The sequence below is a fragment of the Beta vulgaris genome, chromosome 4 (assembly GCF_026745355.1).
Source record: "Beta vulgaris subsp. vulgaris cultivar EL10 chromosome 4, EL10.2, whole genome shotgun sequence".
NCBI classification, from domain to species: Eukaryota; Viridiplantae; Streptophyta; class Magnoliopsida; order Caryophyllales; family Amaranthaceae; genus Beta; species Beta vulgaris.
The window spans coordinates 53,865,491-53,878,039 of record NC_079205.1 but is presented as its reverse complement, the minus strand read 5'-3'; the positions used below and the strand labels follow the sequence as shown (position 1 = coordinate 53,878,039).

Genomic DNA, 12,549 nt, shown 5'->3' with positions numbered 1-12,549 from the left:
ATTAATAATCATAAAATAATAATAATAATAATAATAATTAATGATAATAATGATAATTAATAATAATTATTTTGTATTATTTGTATCTATACTAATATATTAAAAGACATCATAAGAATGTGTATGTGCCATGTGGCATTCTCCTCTAAGGCTCTAATGTAAATGATCCATTTTCATGTCAAACCCCTCAATTGAAAAAATAATATTGTGTGGTTAGAAGGTATCGAACACGTGACCTTTGAAAGTTAAAGTGAAAGCTTAACCATTAATCCAACATAACATCATTGTTTAGTATTTTAAAATAAAATATAATAAGGTCTTGTAATTATATCTCATTAAAAGATTGCACAAGTAGTTAGATAACTAACTCATTAATGGTAGTGGTAATTGACTATTGTAGACATAAACTCTTACTCCAATTTCTTGTATTCTTCGAATTATGACGTCAATTTTTTCCTCACAAGACAAAAATTTACGAAAAGAAACGATCCGGGGCATCGCCCGGGACACTCACTAGTTAATACAGTATATTAATACTTGATGATGATTATATAATAACAATAATACTTCATCCGTTTCCTAAAGATCTTCCCTTTTTCCGTTTAAGTGTGTTTTCAAAAGATCCTCCCTCTTTTACTTTATTCCTTATTTGAATTTTTTTTTTCCTTTTTACCCTCTCATGTCCCTATCATATGGTCCATCATTACATTATTAATTCAATTTTACTCCCTTTCTCTCTCCTACTTTAACCTCTTTTTATTTGTTTATTTATCTTAACCCCTTTCTCTCTCCTACTTTACCCACACCCCACAAATTAATTCTCATTGGTATTTGTAGTAACAATAACAAGGAAGATCTTTAGGAAACGGAGGTAGTATCTAATAAGTAAATTAATATTACTATTTTAATAATTAGATTTAATAATATAATAATATTTAGTAATAAAAATAATGATTGGATCAGATTGCGAAAATCGCATCATAAACCGTTTTGACGCGATTTGATTGGTTTAATTTATGGGCTAAAAAACGTGAGTTTATTTGTGTTTTGACCTAAACCATGTGAAGGATTTTGTCCTCGATCAAGTGTAATAAACTAAATAATATTAGGATAAGTTATGGAGATAATATATTCAATAATATTAGATGATCACAACGTTTTGCTAGAATCTAATTGTGGTTTGTTGGACTAATATGATTAGGGCCAACTACTAATAATACCGCGAAAGTCTGTGAATTGTTTTTTCCAAAGTGGGGGGACACCTATCCCCATGTCCCCTGCTGGCTCCGCCCCTGATAGTCCATGATTGTTTTACACCGAATTCCTGCATAACCCATATCTCTCCTGTATATGTTACCAAATGCAAACAACCCCTTAAATCAATTAACTTCGATCCATATGACACAGGTAGTGGAACTTTATGAAAATTTTCGCTTCCAAGATCAAACACTATTATAGAATTTGACTTAGTTATCCAATTTAATGCATTATTAGAATAAATCATAGTATAATTTTCAGTTAGTGGATGAGGATAATCACACTCACTCACGTTGCTAGTTATTAGTTTCCATGAATTGTTCTTCAAGCTGTAAAGTCTTATGGAAGCCTCTTTAGGTAACAAACATAAAATCTTATAATCACGAGTTGTGCTATCATAGCCAAACCCACTAACAATAAGCCTCGGACTTAAAGGTTGCCGTGGATCGGAGTTGTGAGTTTGAAGGCGTGTGTGATCGGGTTGTAAACTGAAAACAACATTGTTGTTGCCTTGCTTACTTGAAGATAATCCAAATGTTTGAAGCAAAGTAAGCCATTGCACGAACCAATAAGTTGAGAAGGATAAAAAATTGGATCAAGATGAGAGTCATAATGAATTGGCTTCATCTTTATTCTTTCAGGACACTGAAAATCAACGTATATCATACTATTACCATCCTTCGACAAGATAATAAAGGAGCTGATTATCCCATTCTTACTAGGATTATTGATGGTGCGTCGAATGTGGAAATCCATCAAGTGTTGGGTGTTGATTTTGTCACGCCAACGCTTGCAAACGCACTTGCAACGGACAATGTCTTCAACTGGTACCGCACTAGAATATCACATACCAACTCCAAAGGAAGTGTAAGATATTTTGGGGTATATTTATATGGAAGGATTAACAAAATATATTTGTAAATGTAAAGTTAATACTCTTTATCACTCATAAACTAAAACATAATATAACACTTGGAATTTTGTTTTACAAAACTACTCATTCCACTCATTTCTCACACACAAATATTTGCTCACAAGAGCTTTTCTTGATGCACTCCAAAACTCCCGAGGCATACCTTACCACCAAAATGCAATACCTATTTATACTACTCAATATGATGTAGCATGGAGCAAGCTTTTCAACTTTTGAGAGCTATGCCTATAACTAGCATGGTGTAGCCTTTACCTTTGCATTTAATGTGAAGCTCACTCATTTTGACAATTTACTTCACTGTAATCAAGAGGAAGAAAATTGAGTGTGAGCTAGAGTTGTTTTATTTTGACTAAGCCCCATCTAGAAGCTAGGAGAGAGAGAGTTGCTGAATTTTAACACTCCCCATCAACGACTACTCTCTCTCAGAGTAAGTCTCGAGGTCGTACCAAGTTGTTTCCAGAACTTTTCAAACTTTGGTCCTCCAAGACCTTTTGTGAATATATCTGCAACTTGGTCCTCCGTGGTCACTTGCGTAAGTTCAATCTCACCCCGTAGAATCTTCTCTCGGACAAAATGATAATGTACCTCCACATGTTTTGTCCTTGCGTGAAAAACAGGATTCTCCGCTAAATGTATCGCAGACTGATTATCACAAGCTAACTTGATTCCCGGATCAATTGGTTGATGCAGATCCTTGAGTAATTGCGTTAACCACACACATTCTTGTGTAGCCATAGCTGCCGCTCTATATTCCGCTTCCGTACTTGACAATGACACTGTTGGTTGTTTCTTGCTACACCAAGAGACTGTTCCAGAACCCAGATTAAATACATAACCCGTAGTTGACCGACGTGTGTCGAGATCACCAATTCACCAGCACATAGTCAGCACCACAATATCCGACAATTTTAATCTCTTCATCATTGCGGTACAGGATTCCATAGTCAATGGTTCCTTTCACGTACCTTAATATCCGACGTACGGCCTCGAGGTGACGCTTTATCAGTTTTTGCATAAACCGACTAATCACACTCACTGCATATGCAATATCTAGTCTGGTTAACGTGAGATAGATAAGACTTCCCACCAATTATCTGTACATGGTTACATTTTCTAGATCTTTGCTTCGACTGAACATAACCTTACATTAACCTCCAATGGAGTTGACATAGGTTGCAATCGACCATTCCATATTTTTCTAGAAGATCACGGGCATATTTCTGTTGGCATAAAAATATCCCATTGTTAGTCCTCTCCACTTCAAGACCAAGAAAATGTTTTATTCTCCGAGCTCCTTCATTTGGAAACGTACTGAAAGATTAGCTCTTGTTTGTTGAATCTCCTCTTCAAAATCTCCTGTGATGATAAGATCATCCACTATACAAGAACTATTGCCAACTTTCCATCTTGAGCTTTCACAAATAAGCTCGAATCAGCTGGTGCTACAAATAACCACTCTGTAACAGAAACTCCGCTATCTTTCCATACCAGGCGCGTGGTGCTTGCTTCAAACCATAGAGCGCCTTCTTCATCTTGCATACATGGTGTGATATAAGAATGACTCTCAAACCCCTTAGGTTGATCCATGTAGATGTCTCTATCCAACTCACCATGTAGAAATGCATTTTTGACATCCATCTGCCAGAGCTTCCAAGAATTACTAGCTGCAAGTGCTAATAAAACACGTACTGTAGTAATCTTCACAACTGGACTAAACGTTTTATCGTAGTCTAGCCCATATTGCTGAGAAAATCCTCGAGCTAAAGCCGTGCCTTGTACCTTTCAATGGTACCATCAGGTCTAGTCTTCACTTTGTATACCGATTTGCAAGAAATAGGTTGAACTTTATTAAAAATTGCATCTACCATTTCAACTGGCTAATCCAATTTTTCCCTCTATTAATCTCAAGGAAAGCTGTCTTTTTTAGCAGGTGCATTAAAAAGCATATCCATGTTAAGAGTCTACGCTTTAAAATGTTAGTAAACATCAGAATATCTAGCCCAGTATCCTCCAAGACTACAGAGGCCACATTAGTCAAGGGTCCAGAGATTCACAAGATTTTTGATACAAAGCCCAGTAAAAACCGAGCAGGCAAGCACCTGATAGTGAAAGATGCTGAATTAGATGACATATATGCACCCTCGATGGAAAGTGGAAACATCCATATCATCAGAGCAGACGTAAATGAACAAGATGGCAAATTAGCAAGACCCACGCCAAACTAGTTTTGGATGATAAAGCTGGCTTCTTTAGTAATGTTGTTGTACATCAAAAAAAAAAAAATTAACCATAAAACCTTCTATGAAGAAAGGATCAAACTTCCATTATTGGCAAATTAGCCTGTAGTACTGGATATTTTTTATGGATAATTCCTTCCATTTGGCAATTGATATCTGCTCTCAGAGTTCCAAAAGTTCAAAATTTTTCTACCATAAAAATGTAAATGACAGAGAGTTTGATGTACCAATGCGAAATCACAAAATTTTGCTACTCTTACCTATTCGAGATAAAAACAATAGAATTTCTGGGTTCAGGGCTGTCACAAGTCACAACTGTAACTGGAAAGTTATAGACATATAAACACTGACCTGTCTACAATTTAACACTCATCTGCAAAGGTAACAAAGGATTTCAAGCAGAAAGATGAGCAAAACCAATAATAATCACCCAAGTGTGGTCTAGTAGACCTATAACGAAATAGTACTTGCAAGCTTACAAAACTGAACATGAGTCTTGTAAACTAAGTTTCTCAAACCTGGTAATTAGAACACTACCTAAGCTATCTTTATTTACCACATATGCGAAATGCTGAAGAATCTTTTGTTTTTTACTACAGAGGTAGTGGTCCATTTTTTTGTAGTTACCACATATACCAAACTAATTGGAACACTACCTATATGTAGTTACTACATATTCTGCAATACCACATATATCAAACATAAGATTTTTATTAAATGTTAGTAAAAAGAATATGGTCTGGACTCGGGAGAGATATATGGATATTGCAAAAGTCAAAGCGGAATAACTATAAGTAAATAACGAAGGGAGTAATATACTAAGATAATTCAAAAATACATGAAAAGATCAAAAGCTTTTCCTTCTTGATTAGATGAACTTTCAGTGATGCACCAACATAGTTTTTCCTTCTAAAAAAATTCAAATTCAGAAAACAAATAAGCATTTGGGTAAAAATAATAAAGGAATATTGTGGAAGAAGAAAATACAATCTGTTTGAAAAATATAAACACCAATCAACATGAAGATGGTAATTTATTTCTCTAGAACTGATATAGAACTACAGATCAACTGTAGAAATACCTGCATGTAGTGTTAAATATTCATTTAGACTTCATAACAAATTCTATTAGCTCGCCTATATCTAGAATAGCTTGCGTGCAGGTAGGAGTCTATAGGATTCAGCTGCGATGTTTGATGCCTAACTCCTCAAATAGAGTGCTAACTTGAATACTTGAAGCAGATGACAATAGGCAACCCAGTAATGATAAAGTATCAACGGTAGTTGCAATTTCCAATCATCTTAGAAGAACTTTCTAAGAAGATCCCTAGATGAATCACTCAAGTTACCAGACGACAATAGGCCAACCAGTAACGAGAAAGTGTCAGCATCGCCTTTAAATCGCTTGCTAACCATAAGATCACAATAATACAATGCATTTGTCAAGTCATTTTTGAGAATATATCCTCTAATGATTGTATTATAGGTTAATTCATCAGGAGAGCAACCATCATTCTCCATTTTCCTCAACAGTTGATTAGCTTCATCCATAAGGCCTTTCTTGCACAAGCCTTTCATCAAAATTGTGTATATTTTAACATTAGGTTCTAGCCTTCTCAATACAAGATCCGAGAAAATTTTTGCTGCATCTTCAAGTTTCCCAGCCTCACACAAGCTGTCCATTAGGATACCATATATGACAACAGTAGGCTGAACACCATTATTCTCCATTTCTTCAAGTAATGCCACTGCCTCATCAAGTAAAGCATTTTTGCATAAGCTATCAAGCAATGAACCATATGTGACAACATTAGGAATAATTCCATGACCTTGCATATCCTTGAACATCTGGCGTGCAAGGGAAAGTCTATTGGCTTTGCACAATGCATCAATGAGAGTGGTATAGGTAATAACATTAGGTGTCATCCCTTTCTGAAGTATTTCTTGGAATGAGTTGAGGGCCTTGTCCATGTTTCTAGCCTTGCAATATCCATTAACGATAGTGCCAAAACTTACAAGATCAGGCTCACAACCATTCTTGGCCATCAAATCAAGTAGTTTTTCCGCATCCTCCATCTGACCACGCAAACAATAACCATCAAGTAAAGCACTGTAAGTTATGACATTTGGAATCTCACCTCTCTCAATCATGTAGTCTATAATAGCTTGTGCTTCATCAACATTCCCGTCTTTGCAAAACATGTCAACCAGCATGCTGAAGGTGATAACACTTGGTGCTATGTTACACACCAACATCTGAGCTAGCATATCTTTAGCCTCGACCTTGAAGCCGGAGTTGTAAAGACCTCTAATCAAGGAGGTATAAGTGACAACATTAGGTATAATGCCCTCACTTTTCATGGCAGTGAACAGGTCGAGGGCCTCTCTCAACAGCCTATCCTTACAAAGACTATCAATAATGGTGCTATATATAACAAGGTTAGGTTTGCAACAACCAGAATGCATCCTCTTAAGCAAGTGGAGGGCAGAAGCATTGTCACCAATCTGACAAAGACCTTTGAAAATAGCACCATAGGTAATAATGTTGGGTTGGAAACCTAGCTTAACAATTTGATCTAGCAATTGAAGAGCTTGAGGAAGCTTATCACAGTGGATAAAGCCATTGATTAAAGTAGTAAAGATAACACAATCACCATCAAAGGGGTAACCAAGCTTAAGTCTTTTGGCGAGAAGAGAGAAGCCGAAATCAACACGGTCCAAATGGCAGTAACAATTGGTGAGAATACCCAATGAATACCAATTGGGTCGAACACCAGAGAATTCAAGGTCTCTGATGAGAGAGATAATGGTGGAGTGAGGTTGAAGGTGTTTCAATTTGGACATGGCATTGAAGAGTTGAGTGAAAACGATGATAGAAGGAAGAGGGCGCAAAGAGAGCATTTGATGGAAGAGAGAAAGGGGAAAAAATAAGGTTATAAAATAACAAAATATATAATGACATATCATAGGATTACAAAATAATATTTTCATACACAATCTAAACGATTCATTTTCATCTTTGCTTTTTTTTATTTGTCATAGAAATTGAAGTAAAACTATTTTTCTTGATTTTCATCTTTGCTTATTGTGTCATAAAAGTAGAAATTAAAACAAGACCATATTGTCTTAAGCTATCACATATTCACATGTCTTCATACTTATTCCGTTATTAGTACCAACCATCAACCCATCATAATGATTTTATTTTGAGTAAATACCACCTTGCCGGTGGTAGATTGATGATAGTCGTCTATTTTATTACTCTACTATTTTGTTAACTTTCTCAAGACAAAGATCAGATCACCAACAACCAGAATAGCAAAAATACTCCATTCTCCATAATTCTAAGACTTTGTAGTTTGTAGTTCAGAATTTTACTTGTACTACTGTTAAGCTTCCTCATTTTCCATTTCTTTTTTATTTTATCTTTTTAATTTTCTCCCCTTGATTTCTACTACTTCCTTGCCTCTCCAAGATCACGTATGTACAGACCAATATTTTCATCTTCTTTATTTATGATTTTTCATCCCTGCATTCAATCTTTCTCCCTCTCAAATTCACTTTTTATTTGTTTTTGTTAAATACATTAGCAATTATTCTATCTAAACACTTTTTTTTTTGTCTTTTATTAAGGCTATGTTCAGTTCACCTTATTTTTGCTTTTTTCAGATCTAATCAGATCAGATCAGAAAAAATAAGTTCAAATCAGTTCAGATCATGCTTATATTTAAAAATCATTATATCTTTCATTACATATTAGTAAAAATTATAATAATTGAATATTAATAAAGTACTCATTGAGACGAATCAAACAAGACCCCACATGACTATATTTTTTCTTATATATTGAGAGAAATCTAAAAGATAAAATCTTGTAATCAGATCAGATCAGAAAAAATAAGTTCATATCAGATAAGTTCAGATCAGAAAATTTCAGGTGAACTATATACACAGCCTAATTGTTTAATTTCTTAATTGCTTGGCTTTTTTATATTGTTTTGTTATGTTTGTTTCTTGGTTATATGACCTAGAGGTTATCATGAAAAGTGGGAAAATATGGGTAGTGCACTTATAATAATGCAATGGAAAAATAAGCTCAAACAACTCGCAAGTTGGATCGGCTAATTTGCATTCCCTTTATACCGGTCATTATTAGATCCCTAGAAAAAAAATAGTGACCATTCGACCCCGCAACTAAAAAACCTTGGCTTCACTCTTGATCTCGTGGATCAAACTTCAGTTATTAAAAGACGGATGATACTGTATTCAATATTTCATGATCTCAGGCTTCAAACTTCAGAAAATTTTCTAGATAAGAGATGATAATGCCCCTTAGTGCAGCAAATTTCCAAGCTACCTACTGAAAGGATGAATAAAAAATGAGCAATTACGTTACAACACCCCTTGGAAAGGAGCAAAGCTCGATAACGCGGTTAAAGCCATGTTCAGTATAGTAATGAATCAGGCACATAAATTTAGAAATACAAGTGAGTTAAATTTCAAGCAATAAAGTAAAAGGTAACTAGAGTACTAGACTCAATACATAACCAAATAGGCAAATATGAAATATACACACCATAGAAGAAAATAAAAACGAGTCAAGTTGTTTGCACCAGCTTTAATTGATACAGGAAGTTTCTTTGACAAGCAGATTCATTGAAGAGATTTGCTGATGATACAGGTTCTTCTTGAAGATTTCTTCAGTGTCTCTACATCACAGCATCAACCTTTTCTTGGATCTAATTTATTTATCATCATATTGGTAGAGGTATAATAAGTATGAATTAGAGAAGGCAATTAGTCACAGTTTCTAAATCATGGCAATTGCATGACTTACTGACTCCGGAAAACTAACACCGACAAGGAGCATCTAAAATTCTATACATGTCAAAAACTCACATGAAGCTAAACATAGCATAAGAATGTAGCAGCTATTCTGCTCCTACATCTCACAAACAATTGAATACTCTGTAAACATATTACCTGGGTTAAAATAGAATGGCTTGCAAACTGGTACTCAAGAGGACGTCAACCTTTTTAACTACATTGCTTAGACTCTTCATTTTACCTCAAGTACCCATAACTAACCATCAAGGCATCAACACTTCAACACTCATTTTAGGCAAAAATCATGGAAAATTTGCATTTAGTAGCTACATCAAACTTTTTCAAGTGCTCACAACTCTGCGAAACATAGGTCTAACTGTCTAGAAACATATGCCCAAGAGTTTTAGCTTCAAACTCTGAGCTTTTAGGTCTTAGCTTCCATATAAATGTATAAGCATCAATGGATACTGACTAAACTTCTCTTTCTCACTCACTGCTTGGCGACAAGTTCTTCCTAAAGGCACACTCTCTGTAGGACGTGCACACTCTCAAGCAAGACAAAAACAGAAGGAGCCAGCGACCAAATACTTTATCATAGTAGACCTATAATGAAATAGTATTTGCAAGTTACAAACTAAGTTTTTCAAACCTGGTAATTAGAACACTGCCTACCTTTAGTTACCACATATACAAAAAGTTGAAGAATCCTGTGTTTTTGCTACAAAGGTAGTGTTCCAATTTTTGTAGTTACCACAAGTGTCAAACTAATTGGAGCAATACATATCTGTAGTTACTACATATTTTGCATTACCACATATGTCAAACATAACATTTTTACTAAATATTAGTAAAAAAAATGGTCATGAGAGGGGTATTTAGATAGTGCAAAATTCAAAGCGGAATGACTGTAATAAAAATTGAAGGGAGTAACATATAAGATCATTCAGAACTACATGAATAGATTAAAAGTTTTTCCTTCCTGGTTAGATGAACTTTCAGTGATGCAGCAATATAGTTTTTCTTCAAAAAAAAAAAAAAAATCGAATTCAGAAAACACAAGCATTTGGGTAAAAATAATAATATGCTGGAAAAAGAATTACAATCTATTTGAAAAATCTAAACATCAAACAATACGGTGGTACTTAATTTCTCTAGAACTGAGGAAAAACTACAAATCAACTATAAAAGTACCTGAATTTAGTGTTTGATATTCATTTCGACTTCTTAAATATTTCTATGAGCTTACATATCTCCTAGAATAGTTTGCTTCCAGGTAGGAGTCCATAGGATTTGCATATTTTCACTAATAAGAGTGCTATAGATAACAATATTTGGTGTCATCTCTTTCTAAAAGAAACCTTGGGATGTGCTTATTGTATCTGTCAAAAGCATTACTGGATATCACAGAAATCGAACAATGGTGTCTATGTAATAGATCCCACTAATATGACAGCTCACCCAAAACCTCCTGTGAGAATTACATACTCCAGACGCCACGTCAGCAAAGGGGCACCTGGGGCAGTTCCGGATTCTGCGGATTGACAGCCATGTGGCAGGGGATGAGGGGCTGTAATCATTGGCTCAATCATTGGGGAAAGAGCATGGAACCTTCCTAAAGAGAGAGAATCACTAGGGTCCTACTATATATAGGGTAGGTGTAAGAAGGATTTTTATCCAGAAATTCAGTAATTAATAGTAATTAAGGAGTGAAGGGGGTCACTCGAAAACCTCTTGTAAATTGTTTGGCTCATATTAATATCACATCTCTCTCTCTCTCTCTCTCTCTCTTTCCTCTATTTTCTGTTATTCTTAAAATATCTTCTTGTTGGCTGCCATTGTTGAGTATTTTGTGGAAGGAGTCAGGGGATTCTATCACAGTGGTATCAGAGCAAAGATGCCGCCGACCGCCGCGCAAAGAGTCGAACAGCTCGAAAGCCAACTGGCGGATATACGGGGTACCATTGCTACGGAGGTAGCGACGGCCGTGGGAGAGGCTGCCGGAAAAATGCAGGACTCCATCTCCGCCCAGTTGACAGCAAGCCTGGAGGTTATCTCAAAAAAGTTTACGGAGGACATGGGTGCCCTCTCCTTGAGGTTGGAAAGTAGGATCACTCGGAGTAGGGAGAACCAGGATGCCTTGGTGGAAAGGGTGCAGTCCGGGCAAATGCAGTTCCACGAGGAGGTTAGGGCTTCCATTGAAGCCATCAAGGAGAGAATACCGGCGGTAAGAAGAGAAGGGGACTGGGAAGACGAAGGTAGTGGTAATCAGCCCAATGGGTTTAGAGGGGGAAGCCACCCTCATCGGAACCCGGAGTACATGGAGCAAGGAGGCGGGTTTCGGGGCGGTTTCCACTCGAGTCAAGGAAGCAACTGGAAATACCGGAAGTTGGATATGCCAACTTGTGAAGGTACCAATCCCGACGGATGGGTGCTAAGGGCGGAGAGATACTTCTTGTTTTATCATCTAACCGAAGAGGAGAAGCTGGAGGCAGCGGTGGTAGGGATGGACGGCGACGCACTCCTGTGGTACCAGTGGGAGCACCGTCGCCGGCCAATACATCGGTGGGAGGAGTTGAAGGCTTTGATGCTTCGCCGTTTCCGACCACCCAACGCCGGTTCCCTCCACGAACAATGGCTGGGGGTCCGACAAACCGGGTCGGTGGCGGAATACAGAAGGGCGTTTATTGAGTTGGCAGCCCCATTAAGCAACGTATCTGAAGATATCACCCTGGGCACATTTTTGAATGGGTTAAGAGAGGACATCAAGGCCGAACTTCGACTTCAAAACCCAAGAGACGTGGACCAGGCCATGGATCTTGCCTTGAGAATTGAGGACAAAATCCGGGTTGGGCTAAATGCTAAAAACCGGCCCATCTACGGAACCAGAACAAACCAAGCCCAATTATTACCATACCCCTACCCACAAACACAAAACCCCACTCACCATAACCCAGCCCACCCAAACACCTATAGACCTCACTCACAAAATCACCCCACCCATAATTCACAAAACCCACGAACCCAAAATACTCCCCAACCCACTGGAGCTATAAGGCGACTTACCGACCAACAGTTGCAATATAAGAGGGAGCGAGGTCTGTGCTACCGGTGCGACGACAAGTGGTCGGCCGGTCATCGCTGTCGTCGGAGTGAGCTCAGCGTGATGGTGACCATGGAGGGGGAAGATGGGAGCGAAGAGGAAGCCGGGGAAGGAGGCGATGAGGTAGAAGAAGCCTTACCGGAGCAACTAGCGCCGGAAATTTCTCTAAACTCGGTTATAGGATTCTCTAACCCG

The 12,549-nt window shown here is 37.2% G+C and overlaps 1 protein-coding gene across 1 annotated transcript; it reads right to left on the bottom strand.

Moving 5' to 3' along the window:
- Positions 1-5,424: 5,424 nt before the first annotated feature.
- Positions 5,425-7,347, bottom strand: LOC104886320 (putative pentatricopeptide repeat-containing protein At1g12700, mitochondrial). Its single transcript, XM_010670779.3, has one exon. It carries the CDS (start codon positions 7,326-7,328, stop codon positions 5,730-5,732), a length of 1,599 nt encoding a protein of 532 aa, XP_010669081.3. The 5' UTR covers positions 7,329-7,347; the 3' UTR covers positions 5,425-5,729.
- Positions 7,348-12,549: the final 5,202 nt, after the last annotated feature.

What these genes read in the sequence shown, in the direction of transcription:
- LOC104886320 (XM_010670779.3), bottom strand. Translation starts at nt 7,328, where the DNA reads ATGCTCTCTTTGCGCCCTCTTCCTTCTATCATCGTTTTCACTCAACTC.